The following is an 18,889-nucleotide window of genomic DNA, read 5'->3' as shown; positions in this document are numbered from 1 at the left end:
CTCGCGATCCCTATTGTGACGTTCATTGCACATGTTCGTCAAATCTCTTTCCTTTGCACGCCGACGATTCAAATATGGTTGATTCTGATGAAAATCTTTTTCACTTGTGTGAAATCGTAAATACTGAACTAACAAATGTTTGTAAATGGTTTTGTGCAAACAAGTTTGTTATCAACTATAAACAATACAATATGTAAATGATGACTTTCTTCCTATTTCTCTTTCTAATCGCAAGATTAAACTTCTGAAAAAGGAGCAATTTGATTGATAAATTAATATCTTGTTTGTTAATCTACAAAAGGCTAATGAGAGCCCGAAATCGGTTAATATCATGGCCTGAAAACTGGACGTTTAAAGCACTTTTGTAATTATGAATAAGATGTATGATTTAATATCTTTTTAACAATCGATTCGAGCGCAATTTCGAGCCGAAATTTGTAAACTATTGTGGAATGGGAAATTTAAGAAGTATATGCTTTAGAATTAATATTGAGATATACATAACTAACCAATCAAAAAGTGCAAGCATACAGTCACGTTGATAGCTGATACGCTTTTATAATTTATATTTTGGGAACCGTTTATGGAATACAGGAACATAATAGGTTTAAATTTTGCGAGCACGAAGCGCGAGTAGAAAATGTTTATATTCAGACCATAAAACAGATTTATTTTACAGATCACTTTTTAGACATATCTGTGATTCAAACAAAATAATGAAAGTTCGATTTACGAGCTGAAATATGTTATGTATATTGACTTCAATTTGATATTTCAAGCTCAATGTTGGGCATGATATGTAAATCACCTCTGAAAGGTAATGTGAGCGCGAAGCGCGAGCGAAAATTTTATAAATAAAGGTTCCCGGGTTCCAAGTCTTCCCCTCACATCTTATTTTATTCACTCGTATCCCTCCTCTTATGTTTTCCCTTCTTTTTTCTCCTCAGGCTTTCCCTTTTTTTTTCTTCCCCCCTTTTGATCGTGTTGCTCCGCCAATGGGGGGGGGGGGTTCGCATCCCCTGCATAGGCGGATCCAGGGGGAGGGGGCAAGGGGCACGGGCCCCCCTTATCGGTGGAGCAAAAAAACAAAAAGAAAAGAAAGAAAAAAAGGGGGAAGGAGGGGAAAGAGAGGAAAAAGAAGAGGAGAGAGACGAGTGAATGAAATAAGATGAGGGGAAGACTTAGGAATAAATAGAATCTTTCATGTCACTGTATAAAATTTTCGATTTCGCTTCGCGCTCGCATTGTCTTTTTCATATCTTGTTCAATATCAAGTTTGGAAGTCAATATACAAAACATATTTCACCTTGGAAATCGAACTTTCATTATTTTGTGTGATTTACAGATTGATTTTTTTTAAAATGCTTTGTAAAAATGTCAGTTTTATGGACAAGTCTGAATATCAACATTGCTCGTGCTGCGTGCTCGAAAATTTTGATTCATCGAGTACCTTTTATTTTTGCGTATTCCATACATTTAAAAAAATATCCCTCTTCCGGTCTGATTGTCAAAACGTATCAGCTAGCGCTGCACGCTCGCATTTTGATTGGCGAGTTATGCATGTCTCAATATTGAATATACAACAAACTACTTAAAATCCCCTTTCCATGACAGTTTATCAAAATTTTCGGCTCGCGATTTGCGCTCGCATTAATGGTTAAAATATATTAACTTGATGCATCCTATTAATGATTGCAAAAGTGCTTGACATGTCCAGTAATTAAATGAATAAGATATTAATATAATAATTAAATTGTCTCTTTTGTTTCATCTCGCACTTACTATAGATAGTCATTATTTTCCTAAGGATATTCCTGTACTATATATGTTAAAACGGAAAATATCAGCTCTTTATTAAGTGCGATCTATATCCACCTCAATTTGCCTACAAAGTGCTTGAAGAATACAGCTGAAATTGACGCCTTTTTCTAATAAGAATATCAAATAGTTTAAGCTCGCGCTTCGCGCTCGATTTGAGTTTTCATGATAAAAGATTATTTAAAATGCTTAAATTTCAGGTCTAAATAAAAAAAAAATTATGAAACACTCGCGCGCATGGTTGTTCAGACCAATTACGACCTATAAAATGCCGCGGAACGGTTTTCAAAATCACAATCATATCGTCATTTATACGTTTTTGGACACGGTTATGGAAGAAAGTGGGGGGGGGGGGCTGAAGCCCCTAGCCCCCCCCCGCAGTTTCGCGGTCCCTGTCAGATAGTTAACTTATTCTCTACTAAATCTTTATCCAGTTTCAGATCACAATATCAAACATTTTCTGCTCGCGCTTTGTGCTTTGATGTCGACATGATGAGGTCCGGGATGTTATCATCTCTTCTAAAAGATGTTGATACGATGAGATCCGGGATCCATCTCTTCTAAAAGATGTCGACATGATGAGATCCGGGATCTTGTCATCCTGTCATCTGATCTTTTGCTATCAAGATGTCGACTTCCCAACTGATATATCTCAACATCTCGGTGGCACTTTTGAGCTTCCACAGTATGCCTGGGTGCAGGCCGAAACGGCAAAAGCTTGCCGATGTTAATGTTGTTGTTGTTATTTTGAATAGGCAAACTAGTCAGTTTTGACTATTGTTGCCTTGTAAATTTGCTTTCCTTTTTTTTCCAAAACATAATAATTTCTTTTTTCAATCTATATCAGTTAGAAAAGTAAAAGAAAGAAAGGAAAGAAAAGTTCTTAGGAAATCGTGCGAGACCACCTCTCCTGCCGAGTTTTGGAAGGCCGATTTTATACGAACAGAATCTGGACAAAATGGCAGCCTCCAGTGTGAAATGGTAATTATTGTCAAAAGATTTTATTATGGTTATTTTAATAATTTCGACTAATCATGCCGTGAATTATTTAGTGGAATTATGAAATTTCTTACGAGGCTCTAGAGACAGGCTTGGTAATTGTTTGTAAAGCTCTAGGAAACGTTGGTAGTCCTAAAATTATAGTAAACTGTAGTGTGTGTCCCACCCATTAATTATTGTGTTTGTCGTCGCACCACGTTCGGCTCTCGTTCAGTGTAACTATACTTTATTATGTAATTAAGCTTGTTTTTAGGTTAATGGTATTTTACTCTTCTACATCATGCAAAAAATACTTTCAATGTTGAGATAAATGTTGTATTTTTGCACTTGTCGTGTCACGTTTTGGATGTCGCGTCACGGTCACTCACACATTGTACGAGGTTAGTATGTACTAACCTCGTACAATAGACCGTGTTTGACCCTGGATTTCGAAGTAGTCGGCAAACATCGCTTCATTGCTGAAGTAATATTTGCCGAAGCTCCTTCTCGCTACGCACCGGGGCTCTTGCCGGTAAGTAGCAAGAGTTTGTTTAATATAAATAATAATAAAATAATAATCCGATAAAAAAAAGCACATTTTGCTTACCTCGGCCTCGAAAGTGACTTCGCTTGTCTCTTCCACGGAAATACAAGGAAGCCCGTTGGTGGCGCTAATAATTTCACAACGTTGATTCAGCTCCTCGGTAATTTTATAACTGTATCTAAATTCTTTGAATGCGCAATCCTCATGATTAATTTACTAATTATGGGCACCAATTAATGAAATGCCTTCAAAAAACATAATTAATGATTATTATTGGTGATGATAACACTCATTTGCATTAATTTAAAAAGATGACTGATAAAAAAAAAATGAAAATAATATACGTGCCTGGAAAGAAACCACCAGTACAAGCTTTGACGAACGTCAATAATACGTATACGGTGTACCAAAGTCTATACAATGAAAAGATTGGACACTTCACGGACTTTGCGTAATGCCTTGCGTCGATATGCGTGTAAAATAGTGTAGGTGCCTATTCTTTCCCTTGTCGTGTCTTTGATATGAATATAAATCGTGCGCCCTCTTCAGGAGAAAATTGATATCAACACTGACTGATTTCTATCTCCGTAAAATCTTCACTAAAGATCAAGAAAATATAAATATTTTTAGAAAGAAACTTCAAGGAGAAGTCACGGAAGGATCTAAATGATTCAGTAAGTGTCATAGCAGGATGTGGAATGTTTATTAAAACATAATATTTTATGTGGGCAAAAGCCCACTGTATTTTCGAAGTGTAGTGGTGTGTCGCGTGCGTATGACTGATAATCCTTCACTCGCGAGACGATATGAACCCATGGGTGCGTCACGGTATATATATAGGAGGTAGCTATGTGCGAATACGGGGCATCGCGAGCGCTGGTTTTGGTGGCACGGTTTTCGCGCGGGTTTTGCTACGAGTGGCATCGCCTCTGTCTGGGCGGCTCATTGAAAATGGGGTTTAATGCGCATGCGCACATAGTAGGTGCAATCTCGTGCCTTTTAACAGACAGCTGACGATGTGCTCTTTCTGTACATATAAGTTTCAATGTGGATACTCGCCTCTAAAGTGTGGATATCGGAGCTTGAAAGTTCATCAAATTTTTGGACGCGTAAATGTTCGAAATTTTTTTATGGTAAGTAAAACAAGAATCCGATTAGGTATACAATTTGACTGGAAATATATTTGAATTATCAAAAAATCCAAACTTACGCGATTCTGACGTTGCGCAGTCCAGATATAAGAGATGCCAGCTACCCTTGTCACAGCCGGTCTCTCGGCAGTCGAGCTGCCCGATGCGCCTGCGGTTGGCAGGGCGATGCTACCCTTGTCACAGCCGGTCTCTCGGCAGTCGAGCTGCCCGATGCGCCTACGGTTGGCAGGGTGATGGGAGCGGTCGATAGTGAGTCGTTCATGCTGGATTGAACTAGATCGTAAATTGCTTACTTGATGATTATGTTGTGCCTTTTTTGGGAAATCTCTGTCATTATACCGTAGATAATTATTCTGATATTGATTTTAATACATACATTTGTCACAGAAAGATTTTATCATCCCAAGGTTATGTGACTCAAGAGTCTAGGTGGTTGATTATCGTTTCATTTGGAAACTGGATTTGCTTTTGACAGTGGAATATCAATGTTGACTTTTCTAAAATTAAATTCATGGGTGGAAATCCCAGGGGGACACGTCCCCCTACCCAAAATAATAGGGGGACATGTAACAATAATACATTTTTTTTTCTTTTTTGGTCAAACTTTTTGGGGTGAAAATGACCTTACAACAGTTTGGGGATAAACTTTTTTTAACTTGTCAGAGTTGCCAGCATCCATAGGCGGCGAAAGCTGGGGGAAGTGTACCCCCCCGCCCTTAATTTGAGGTGGGGGACGATCCCCCCCACCTCAATTTTTTTTTTTTGATAACCTTTTTTTTTTCTTTTCTTTTTTTTGCTTGTCAAATTTAGTTTTCTGCGTCCCCCTATAATTTTTGGTTGATAACCTTTGGTGTATTTTTTTTATTATCAAAATAATTTGGTGGTCCCCCCTAAAACTGTTGGCTTATTTCCGCCGATGCCAGCGTCCCCCTACCTTTGGGGCCAATTTCCGCCCATGATTAAAATGCAAAAAATTTGTTGTTTAATTTTTCACTCTCAGAGGAAATATTTCACTTCCACATGGCTCTATTGTCTATTTTTTTTCTATGTTATTCATTTTTTTCTATTTTATTATGATTATTATTTTTTTTTTCAAGAAGGGTGCAGGGGGGGAGGGTTGTGTTCATAAGTTGAAATGGGGATGGGATTTGTATAAGTTTTTGTGTCACTTTTGTTCTCTTGTTTTGAGTGTTGGGGCTTTGATGCCTGTTTTTGGTGCTGTTCAGAGCTTTATTTATGTGCAGTGATTTCACGCTAGAATATGAACTTATTTTTCATTAAAAAAGGAGTGCTCGAACATGGCCTTTGTTGTAATCATACATATCCAAGAAATGCATATATTAAAGCTTAATTTTTATGTTTCCTTCTTGATACTTGAATTACATGCAATGCTACATCTTTACACCCACAGACTCTGCTGCTCATCCTTCCTAAAAAAAATTGTAATCGAATGCCCACGGTCTCCAAAATGAAAGCTACATTATCCATCTATAAACAAATTGTTGAAACAATAAAATACATGAAGAATTGGTGAAACAATCAAATACATCAGAAAAGCACACTTGTATTTTTATACCATACAAAGTACATGTACAAAAGGAATGATATTTTTCATTTGTAAAAAAAAGACCCCATACATACATGTACACAATACTAAAGTTGAAAAAGAGCTAATTGTAATTTATATCAGAAAAACAAAGAAATACATTAGAAATTACAAAAACAATACTTTAAACAAATTCATTTAGGAAATTATCTACATGATGCTGTTTTGATGCCAACTAAATTATATACAAATTATCTCTCATTATCACCTTCATTTGGCAAAAAAAGAGGCAAGTAATTGTAATTTGCATAATTAATTAGAATTAATTAAAAGAAATTATTTTACACATAATAAGAAGAAAAATTACCAAGTGAAATGATTACACATCAATTGAGTTTTCTTTCACCTTTCCATTGATACCTAAATTACTTCAAAGGGCTCAAAAACAAAGAAGTTAGAGCCCGTTGAAGACTTGGGTTCAAAATGGTCACAAAATGGTCACAAAAATTGGTTATGCACTCCATTGACTTTACATTAAGACAATGACCACAAATTTGGATAAATATGCGCGACTTAAACTGGAATAACTTTATAATTTCTTGATGAAAATTTGAGTTCTTGGTATCATTTGAAAGGTCTTTTTAAGGGCTTTCAAATGATACCAAATTCATTGAGATTTGAGGATTTTCATTTTTTTTGTCACATACCTATAGGAGGGTACCATTTTCCATTAGACTAGAGGTTTGATTGATTTTGACTATATGTGTTAGATAGGTACACTATTTATGTCCATTTACTGGTACTCACAGTACTCCATGACAACTACTTGGGCACGAATCCAACCATATGTGTTAGTGGTCAGAAACCCATGTCCAAAATTTGTCGTGTCACTCACGCACCGTTTTTTAATCATATCTACTAGCTAAATGAATTGTTGAATTCAAATCAAACTCGTAGTGGTCCATGCCAGTCCTACATTGTATAAAATATAGTAGTCATGATTGATTCATAACCTTTAAGTTTGAAGATATGAGCCCTTAAACCTCTCCGATTGTCGTGTCACTCACGTTTGAAAATGACCTATAGACAACGCCAGTCCTAACGCACTCACACATTGTTAGTATGTACTAACCTCGTACAATAGACCGTGTTTGACCCTGGATTTCGAAGTAGTCGGCAAACATCGCTTCATTGCTGAAGTAATATTTGACGAAACTCCTTATTGCTATGCACCGGGGCTCTTGCCGGTAAGTAGCAATGGGGGCAACAAATCATAATCATAAAAAAAGCAAATTTCGCTTAACCTCGATCGGCCTCGAAAGTGACTTCGCTTGTCTCTTCCACGGAAATACAAGGAAGCCTGTTGGTGGCGCTAATAATTTCACAACCTTGATTTAGCTCCTTGGTAATTTTATAACTGTATCTGAATTCTTTGAATGCGCAATCCTTATAATTAATTTACTAATTATGGGCATCAATGAATGAAATACCTTCAAAAACATAATTAAAGATTAATATTGGTGATAACACTTATTTGCAATGAAATTAAAAAGATGACTAATAAAAAAAAAGAAAATAATATACGTGCCTGGAAAGAAACCAGAAGCCTTAACGAACGTCAATAATACGTATACGGTATCCCAAAGTCTATACAATGAAAAGATTGGACACTTCAAGGACTTCGCGTAATGCCTTGCGTCGATTTGCGTGTAGAAGTAGTGTAGGTGCCTAGTCTTTCCCTTGTCGTGTCTTTGATATGAATATAAATCGCGCGCCCTCTTTAGGCGAAAATTGATATCCGCGCTGAGCAGATTTCATCTCCGTAAAATCTTCACTAAAGATCAAGAAAATATACATGTTTTTTAAAAGAAACTTCAAGGAGAAGTCACGGAAAGATCTAAATGATTCGGTAAGTGTCATAGCAGAATGTGATATATAAAATTTTAAGGGAAATTTAATGTGGGCAAAAGCCCAGCAAACTTTAACTGTGTTGTGTGTGTCGCGTGCATACGACTGATATTCCTTCGCACGTGAGATGCTTTGAACCCATGGGTGGTCCTAACGTTGGTCCTCAGGGGCCGATTGCACGAAAGGGTCTTTGCAAGGTCCGTCTTTCGTGTCGCCCATCTTTTATGATCCGCCATGTGAAACGCATTTTAAATAAATCATCTGCAAACATATTCAATTTGTCCGTTCAATTAAACAAAATATTTGTTTATAAAATGATGTAATATATCATGAAATTGTATAAAATTTGATTTAAAAGCAAGCTAACGAATCTCATTCTTTATCATAAATTTCAGAAACACCCAACTTATAGCGTATCATAAAAGATGAGCGACACGAAAGACGGTCCTTGGAAAGACCCTTTCGTGCAATCGGCCCCAGGTTACCGCGGCCGCGTAGCCAAGATTTAATGTTTACTTAAAGGGGGCGGTATGCGAAGCATGCCAGAACTTCAAATTCAGATCAAAAGAAGATGTCTCCTGGAATCTTGCCCCTGCAATTCTTTTTCGAAGTCTAATTGTATTTGTAATTTGTATTTTCTTTTTCCATCAACTTCAAGGATTGATTTCACACATTTACTACACATGAGTGACACATGTATGTTTTATTATTGCAAAGCCAAACTTTCCCAAAGCAATGCAATAGGCCTACCCACTTGACATGTTAGCAGCAATTTTCATATCTGAGTTGTATGTCTTCGGTTAATTTTCATGCAAAGGTAGACCTATATGTTTATCCTCTAATTCTAAACACATTTGTATTTTTTGCGTTATACAGTATCTCACAAATGAAATAAACAAATTCTATTTTTCACGCGCAGCCTCCGGGGGGGGGGGGCACTATCATTAGAGAGTGGATAGTGAAAAACACTAAAATAATGAGAAAAGGGTATCTTTTTTCGATAGAAAAGCAAGGTGTTTAGGGTCAAATTTGCAATGGTATAAAAAGTGAAGACTAAAATATACAAAGGATGTATTTTTTGCCACAATAGTCAACACTAAGTGTTTAGGGTATGATTTGTGCGAGATGTAGGAGGTGGGGCTGTACTAAAATACTAAAAGCAGTGCTGTATATAGGTAAATGTAAAACCGACGTCCGTGACATAAGAATAAAAATATCACTGTACATGTTTAGGGGGTCAATAAGGGAATACTTGGCAAGAGTATCGTTTTGTTGCCTTAAAGGGTATGGTTTCACATATCAATATTTGTTAAGGGGTGCATTTTCAGAATATGGAAAATCAGGGTTGGCGGATTTAAATCACGTTGATTTAAATCATGATTTAAATTGCGATTTAATTAAATCACCATGATTTTTTTAAAAAAATCATTGATTTAAATCACTTCCATTGAAACATGTACAAATCATGGACAAAGTATTTGTTTAATGCAGTTTTAATTCTTCAAGTCAACTGAAAAACTTTGAATTAACTTTATATCAATAAAAGATCAACAAAGTCTTCATATCTACTTAAAACAAATTAAAATCAAATTAATAAAATCAGGTAATTCCTTAAAAACTACAGATGTATGTTGTCAATACGTACTCATTTTTTGTAAATTATGTCGAGTTTTTCTTCTGAAATTTTACATTCTTTGTCGGTTATTATTAGTCAATTTCTTTCTTAACATAAAGTTTTCAGTTTGATCCTTCGCCTACACATAACTACTTCTGTCATGTAAAATAAAAAAAAATGATACCTGCATGTAATCAACATATTTAACATGCCTCTTATTTCGTATTGTTACATTTATCATACATTTGATGTTTTAAATAACATAATTATAAAAATCACATTAACATAATGTAGTACAGTCATAAGCTTTCTCTTATAAACCTTTTAAAGGTATTATTTAACTTTTTGAGCAGCCGATTTAAAAAATTCTCAAACCAAGATGAAACATGTGTACAAGTGCATGTATTAGAACTAATAAACCCTGAAAACAACCATTATTTAGAATGAAAAGCTAAAACTCAGGGGCAAACCCCGATTTTGTAAATAGGCGTCTTATAGACACTTAAATAGTACACATAAGTGTAAGGGATGAAATTAAGATGGTGTTTCCGGTCACTTTATATTTTAATTATTGAAGCACTAAATAATCATTTTCGAACGCAATTTTTTCTGGGCTTCATTTATGTAACATATCACAGACACAGGTGACAAGTGTGACGTTCTAGCTCAGATTTTTTAAAAGTCACACCAATGTTAACCAATCACTTTAAGTCACTGCAGCCCATTTTATGTTCAGTGCTACAAATAATGGAAGTTTTGTATCTGCATGTAATAATGGAAAGAGCTCTATAACAACAATTTGCAAAACTCAGAATAAACAATTAACACTGCATTTTAATGTTAAGATGCAGGTACTTCAGTTACTGTCATTGGCAGTTGTAAGCTGTGTCTCATTTAAAATAAAATACTTCTTTTTGTACTACATATGTTGTAATTTTATTTTATGTAGTTTTTATCCTTTAAGTTAAAAGTAAGTAGATTCTTTTTCATACTTCATGGATCAAACAGATTTTTTTTGTAGAGAATATGGGAATGAAAATTGTAGATTAATGTAAAAAAAAATCACAGTAACAAAATGTAGTATAGTCACCCTTTGACTAAGCTATCTCCTATATTGTTCTCCAAAACTGAGAGTTTTGCAAGATATCTGTAGCAAGAGAAGAGCTTTTTATCAAAAAGATCCTAAACATATACAGTTGTAGTCTCTCTTTGACTATTGTAAAGCTGTGACTAATTGAAAAAAATAATTGATTTGAATTATTTCTCTTACAATATACATGAATACTAGTAATTGGCAAAGGGTTTGTTGGCAGTTTTGATAAGGGATTTTTTCTCTTAGATTTTTAAAATATTTGAATGAAAAATCCCAGAGGGGAATTTTCTCTACTCACTGGGAATTCCCTATGGAATATTCCTTCATAGGCCTATGTATGATAGAATTAAGTTCAGATACATGATTCCTCAAATTTATTTTTAATTGTCCATTTTTACTGGATTTTAATTACAAAATATGTGGTTAAGAACAATATTAGGGGTGAAATGTATAACATCAATATTGATGTCATTCTAAGAGTAAGGGGGGGGGGGGATAATTACCCTTTTTTTCGAAGGAACTTTAAAAAAATCAAAAAAATCTGATTTAAATAAAAAAAATCTGATTTAAATCAAATAAATCCGATTTTTTTGATTTTTAAAAAAAAATCAAAAAAATCGCCAACCCTGTGGAAAATAAGTGTTTAGGGTGCTTTTCGTGACCCCATGGTCACGCATGGTATCCACTCATCAAAGGAAGTGCCCCCCCCCCGGGCTGCCTCTCATATTTTCCTTTTTTGTCTCATACAATCAGACACATTGATTTTGTTTACTCCATGCAAACCCTATTTTTGCATCAACAAGCAACATTTAAAGCATAATTTGCAAAATTGCAAAATTAACTAAGTATTCTATAAAAACCAAGAATATTGAACTAATACAATGTCAAAATTACTTAGTTAAATCAATTTTTTGGGCGGATGAGGGTCTCTCATTGAAATATCAATGAAAGGTGTCCATAGGCGGCGGAAGCAGCGGGGGGGATGTGTCCCAAAAAAAATTTGAGGAGGGGGGGAGATCCCCCCTAAATTTGTTGTTGAAGACCTTTTTTTTTTGCTTGTCAAAATAATTTGTCCCCTCCTAAAATTCCGTCGCCAATGAAGGTGTCTCTAAAATACATGTATCAATGAAAGGTGTTCTAAAAGACATTGTGTTACCCAGTCACCGGCAAGTGTTCATTTATGACCTTGGTCAAACATTTTGCAAGGTTTCTTTTTCTGCATGCAACTATTCTGAATTCCTGATTGGTGAAAATAATATATGTGCATAATGTACCAGAGGCACTAGCGTACCTACGGAGGAGGGGGGGGCAGTTTGCCCCCCCCTGACGAGTAACAACCCATGCAAAAGACATAATCCCTGTCCCCCCTGACGAGCTTAAAAACCTATTTTGCCCCCCCTGATGAGCTTGAAGACCTTTTTTTTTTTTTCGCTTGTCAAATTTTTTTCCTGGTACGATTGAACACCGTTTTGATTGAAGACCTTTTTTTTTTTTGCTTGTCAAATTTTCCAACCGGTTTTGCCCCCCCTGTGGAAAATCCTAGGTACGCCACTGACCAGAGGGGGTCTACCTGTATAAGAAATCGTTTTAAGTAGCCTTCTTGGACTCTTGTTTTGATACATGCTGCACAGTCGTGAGTCGCCTATTAATTTATGGCATCCCTGCAAGGAGTTCAAATAGTCAGCTGCATGGGAATGAGACATTCACTATGAGTAGCAAATCTGTGAGAGCAGGGAAACCATTTAGGCATATTTTCTTTCCTTGATCTACAGTGTACTCAAGTTAATTGTCATGGACTTAGGTCCGTTCCTGTTTAATAAATTTTATTTAATGGTCCACAACGTCTTATTTTTATCCACAGCCTAGTCCAAGGGCTTATCAAAAGTCACCGAATCATGCTTTTCTCCAAGAGCTACTGTCCATTCTGCCTGATGGCAAAGTCTGTCCTACAAGAGGCTGGTGCTACTAAGGTAAAGGTCTTGGAGATTGAAGAAAGGACAGATGAACAAGATATCCAGGTGAGGCAGATAGTGTTAACTTTGAAAATGGTTGGGAAGGTTCATCTCACACTGTATCAACTTTAAGTGGTTTAACTGATTAAAATTTGTTCATTTGGCATACAGAAATCTGTGGGGTATGTGTGGTGTAGTAAGAAGAAAGTAGTAGTGTGGGGGGGGGGGGTTATTGAGAGAAGGAGATGATGTGAAGCAGCTAGGAGCAATAGACAGATTTCCAGCTTGAATAGGGGACACTGCATAACTGCACTTCTGTTTGGCAAGATGCTGGACTGGTGGATCAGTTAATGACAGGATGTGACTTTTGTGTTTGAAAAAAATCCCCTACTCAACCACAACCAGAACAACTCTAATCCAAGCAGTAATCTACCATGCTCTCCAACTAATACACTGCCATTCCTACACATAAAGGATGGCTGATTCACAACATAAGTATGGAAGGATTATTGACATCAAAATCACCGCTTTTTCCCCCACACTGAACCACACAGAGTCCAAAGGTTTTTGTATACAAAATGAACATTTTTTAAGCAGTTAAACTAGATGATGTTGGTAGTGGACCAGTGGTGAAATAAGCAAAAAATGTTAAGAGGACCAGATGTGGTGAGCGAAAAGTTTGGACCTTCTTGTTTAAATAAAATTTATTTTGTGATATGTATATTCTTATCATGATTTTCAGAAAATTATACCGTATTTCCAGAAAATTATACTGTATTTCATCTTTTTTCCTGTCCATTTCTTTTTCTTTCTCCTTTCTTTCGTGGTCATGATTTAAACAAAAAATTGAGATGGGGTAGCCAAATAGCCAAAGCCAGTTTGGGTGAATCTCAAAGCAAACAGGGGAATGAAGTGACCAACACTTAGTGTTGTTTCTCATTGACTAGTGTTAACAAATATACATTTTGAAATAATCATCAATAATGCACAGAATAAATAAGTCTAGAATTTTATTCATACAGAGAAACTAGAATGTTTTTTTTTTAAAGTACGTGCTTTGCTACTTGGTAACATGATTATTGTGATATGAAATGTACTGAATGGTGAATTTATTATTCAAGTAGGCCTATATTACATGACCACTCAGCTCAGAGTATTGCATTATGCTGGCCAGATGTAGGTAGTTTAGGACTAGATGTTTTATCTTTAAAAATGTGTGATGTCACAAAAGCTTAAGAACTTAAGAATTATTTTAATTCTTTTATGTATTTTCATCACACCTGCACCAATTATTGTTCTCTATTTTTTCCGCTTTTATTATTAGTAAAACCAATTAATTAACAGGTTGAACTTCCTCTTTAAAAGCATGCAGTGAAGAATTGTTACAGACAAGGTCACTTTAAAAAAAGTGTCAATTGACTTTAGTTGGATTTAATATTGAGAGCAGTACATTTTTACATACATGTACATTTTTTAAACTGAAACTCAAACCTATATTACGTTATTAAAGGCTCTGGAGACAGCAATTGAATTGCGCCATCTATAGATAACTCTTGTAGTTGACTTTTGCAAAGACATGTTGATTCTTACCATCTTGATTTTAGATATAAAAAAAAGAACAACCCTAAATTCTATGAAAACAAGTTGAAAAGGAATAATGATGAATGTATACTTTTGTTTTTTATTTACATGTATATATATTTTCAAATGAAAAAAATATTTGCTTTTATGCTTTTACTGACCTACAGATGATGGGGGGGGGGGGATGGGTTCATGACCAAGAAAAGAAAATGTTATATATTCATATTTGATTGAATGACAATGCAATAAAGTACTTAACCAAAAACATGAGTCTCGATTGATTGTCATTACTTTATTTTTTAACATTTTGTCATCCCGTAGTGCTTATTACTATTTATTTCACTATGTATGACCTGAAAATTGAGGATATACATGCATGAAAAGCTAGGGTTACTGTAACACCAAAACAGAATTCTCCCGAATAAATTTGGACCGATTCTGCCCAAATGTGGCCTGATTCTGATGGTTTCAGTGGATTCAAATCTTCCTAAATTTTCCTGCATTTATGGAGGGAGAACGGAATACTCTCCAAACCACCCAGATATGTGTATTTGGATGAATTTGCAGCTGATTCGGTTCCAGTGTTATCTTAGCTTAAAGCAAAAATGTGTTGCATTTTAAAATTCTGCAATCTACTTGATATTTTGGAATGGTTGCCCTATCAAATCCGTATTTCCCTTTTTTATGGAAAAAAAAAAACACTTTTCGAGCAAGGGATTGGCTGAAAATATCTGGATATTATTTCTTTCTGTATTTTTTTTATTCTCAGTAACTAAATTTTTAAGGTAGGTGCTCAGGTGTCTTGCTTTTTCACAAAAGTGAAAACAAAAATTATTCAAGAGCGGGCATTATATATCAAAAATATAACAAATATCATAGATTAACAGGGGATGGGAAGGGATTCAACAGCTCCAGGTGCCCCACACTTTCTAAGATTTGAATGTTAGATGACACAAATTTAATATCAATGACATTATTGACCATAATACCAAAGTCTTCACACTTTAATATAATATTTATTTTTATTTTTCATTGACTCTTTCCACCAAGGATGTTCTGAAAGACTTGACAGGTGTTAGGACTGTTCCTAGTGTGTTCCTGGACCAGGACTACCTCGGGGGAGGAACAGACCTACAAAGGATGATGGAAGAAGGGCAATTACAGAAGCTTCTCAGGGAAAAGGGTCTACTGAACGGTAATGGTAGCTCTGCAGACAGATAACACAGATAAGCAGAAAATGTCAACAAGATATTTAAACAAAAGTTTAGTTTCAAATGACTTTTTCCTTTCTTCATTTCACACACCCAACACAGTCTCTGCCATTATCTCAGTTCCACCAATTTTATTACAGGGTTCTTCTTAAAGCAAGGTAGAAGCGTTGACTTTCTCAGGCTTTGTTGTATTCTATTATTTATACATCACCAATTTAAGCCCTTGACTACTGAATTTTGTAATCACATAGGCTTTATACAGGGACCAGCTTGTCCCTGTATTGGCACATATATTAAATTTTGAATGAGAGCGGCCTTAAAACCAACCAACTACATCCATTAGACATTGGGTGAAAATATTCCGATTCCGATGTTTAATCATTAATGAATTATTTGTTGACAAAGACCACATATTTTGTCTTAAATGTGATGTGATGGATGATTTACCAAAGAAAACACTTGATTCAGTGATGCAACAAGACCTTTATAGATGTTGTCATTATAATGTGATTTCACTATTGAGGGTACATTTAAAGCTTCATCATACCGGTAACTCACTGACTGACCCACTGAGTCGGGAGAGGGGCAAATTATAATTAGGGAGAGATATGAACCTCTAACCTTGCTGTTTGAGATCAAGAAGCAAATGAATGAATCATGAGACCATGATTATTCTAAAATTGATCAAAAGTACATGCATTTCATTGATGAACCATGGTCAACCGAGAGGGCCTTTGACAATGCAGTAGTGGTTTGAACCAATAAACTTAAAACAGAAGTGTGAGCAAGAGCTATGTGAATAAACTGTTGTATCTGGATTGTGATCATTCTAAAATTGATTGAATTTGCTTTTGTTTAGCATGGGTTAACTATGTTTGATCTGGAGAAATGTCTTCAAAAATACATTAGGAAGGGCTTTGAATCACTGACCTTAAATCTCATAATCAACAGACAAGGGAACAAACCACTGGATCACAATTTTTATAATTATTGATTGAATATATTGCATCGATTAATGAACTAATTCATCATCATGTGAATAAAAGTAATAATCAAAGTTTTTAAAACATGCATAATGAAACTCAAGGTGTTGAGCAAAATAGTGTCCACTGTGTTGGGTAATGTATCTTGGTAAAAATATACATATAATCTGGGCAATTATTATCCAATTGAGCAAATTTTTTACCCAATTATTAGTTTTTATTACCCAATTTGGACAGATTTTGACCAATAGTTGTGTACTATTTTGCCCAGGGTTGGTTGAAAGTTGGGCATTTTTTGCCCAACTATTTTAATAGTGTATACAATATTAAAGTGAATTAAACTAAACATGAATTAAACAAATACATCAAAATTAAAGTAATTGATACAAGAAAATAATAGAATGAGTTATCAGCTGGAGATTAAAATGACAAGGAAGTCCACAACATTTAAGCATTTTCTTGCTTTACGAGTTGAGTCTTCAATACCACTCATGACTCCCCAAAATCCTTTTAGCTTTTTCGAATTATGATTATTCAGCAGATGAGAAATGAAAAGCTGATGCTATATCACGATTTATATTAAAAATGAAGCAAATGAACAATTCACACATAACATTTTGTATTTTTTCATCAGTGCAATGTAATGTTAACAATTGTTTTAAACTATTTTGAATGTGTAAAAATGTAACAGTAACACTAAGAATGATTTAAAGAAAATTGTAATGCACAAAATATGTATAAAATATCAACAATGTATAATAAATTTTATCATAATATGAATTTTTCCGTTGCAGTTCTTGGGTTTTATATAAATGTGTTTAATGTGAGACATAAGCTCATGCTGATATAATCAACTCAACCAGAATTGTAGACACATGGGTTAGAGGGTCAGTAAGTTTTAAATGATTTTTGTCTTTTACATTTAAACAAACCAAAGAAACCCCAACACATTGGAGGAGGGTTTGGAATAGCCTAAAACGAAAGAAAGAAGAAGAAGAAACAAACTCAAGCACTTGCCAAAATCATACCCTTCCCGGTGGATGACACAGTGGGTTACATTTGAATGGCATCCCTTCGGATCTTCATTAAATTGCTTCCTAAACAGATTGCTTGTAATATTAAATAATAGGATTGTCTTTCTTTTCCCCTTTTCCATTCCGGGGCACCGCAACACAAAGGTTAGCGATTAATCACTTATTTGAAAGAATAATTCTGATTGGTACCTAGTCAGTCTACCTAGTGAAAAAGCACATGCAAGTCATCAATGATCTTGATAGGCAATTTCATTTTACAATTTATCACCAACCTTTGTGTTACGGGGCCCATTTACACTTTTTGAACCCCTAAATGGGCAGTGTACCCTGACTTTATTTTGATTACCTTTTTGTGCTGTTCTTTTGGAAATGACTTCTATTGGTTGCAAAATGATGAAATCATATCTCCGCCAGTCAAACAATTCTATTTTTTAGGGCAGATTTTAAGAAAAATATGTAAGATGCTTAGAAGGTCACCTTAAAAAAATCAAATGCTTTGAAAATGAATCGAGACAAGACTGATGTGATTTTGCTGATAGATGGCAGCAAACATTAATATTGATCTTGCTAAAAATGACCTGGGTAGAGATGAAAACAGTAAAGATCAAGGAAAAAGAAGAGGGGAACGCGGATTAAAGAGAGAGTAAGAGAGAGGGGGAAGGGGGGGGGGCGAGAGAAAGAGGAGTAATAAAGAGAGAGAGAGAGGAAGAAACTGAGCATGCAAAATATGCGGGAGCAGAGGGGGAGAGACGAAGAAATTAAGCAAGCAAAAATGAAGAAGTGTGAGAAGGAAGGAGGCAGAGAGGGGGAGAGACGAAGAGAGGAGAAAGTGAGCACTGAGGGGAAAGCTCCGAAATATGCGTGTGTTTGTGAAAGAGAGAGAGTGGGGGGATGGGGTACGGGCGGAGACAGAGTGGGATATTGATATAAAATGAGGTGGTAATGAGGGTGGGGGTGGTGTTTAGGAGAACTAAAGACGACATCGTAGCCAATTAGCCCAGTTCCTGAAAGGAAATCTGTGTGGAAGTTTCTATTTCGGCTTTATGTGTCGTCTATTTCTTTCCTCCACCTTTCCTTTTCATAATTACCTCTTGAATCTTTTCTCTTTCGGATGTGTTGGACAGGCAGACGCCCCTCCTGTCACGCCATACTTTCCATGTTGGAAATTGTCATTAATATACTTATTCGATCGTTCATCTTGCCAGGAGCGAATCAAGTAGGTGGGTTGTGGTGCGTGGGCAAGGGGACCTTGCCATTCTCCCACCACTACAAGCAAAAATGAAACAGAGAAGGGAAAATGAGGGAAAGTGTAAGAGGATGTGAAAGGCAAAGTGGGACAAGATATGAAAATGAAGAGAGAGGGGAGGGGCGTGCCAAAATGCCCCCTCCCCCACATGCCTACAATAACACTAGGCATCGAACATAAAAGATAGTGGAAAAAACAAAGGAAAATACATGTAGATATGGAATATAAG

General features: G+C 35.7%; 1 protein-coding gene across 1 annotated transcript; it reads left to right on the top strand.

Moving 5' to 3' along the window:
* Nucleotides 1–2,693: 2,693 nt before the first annotated feature.
* Nucleotides 2,694–16,077, top strand: LOC121429334 (glutaredoxin-C3-like). The gene is made up of 3 exons (XM_041626351.1): nucleotides 2,694–2,799; nucleotides 12,515–12,671; nucleotides 15,237–16,077. The coding sequence occupies exons 1-3, from the start codon at nucleotides 2,777–2,779 to the stop codon at nucleotides 15,405–15,407; spliced, it is 351 nt and encodes a 116-aa protein (XP_041482285.1). The 5' UTR covers nucleotides 2,694–2,776; the 3' UTR covers nucleotides 15,408–16,077.
* Nucleotides 16,078–18,889: the final 2,812 nt, after the last annotated feature.

The sequence above is a fragment of the Lytechinus variegatus genome, chromosome 1 (genome assembly GCF_018143015.1).
Source record: "Lytechinus variegatus isolate NC3 chromosome 1, Lvar_3.0, whole genome shotgun sequence".
NCBI classification, from domain to species: domain Eukaryota; kingdom Metazoa; phylum Echinodermata; class Echinoidea; order Temnopleuroida; family Toxopneustidae; genus Lytechinus; species Lytechinus variegatus.
This window is presented reverse-complemented; position numbering and strand designations above follow the sequence as displayed.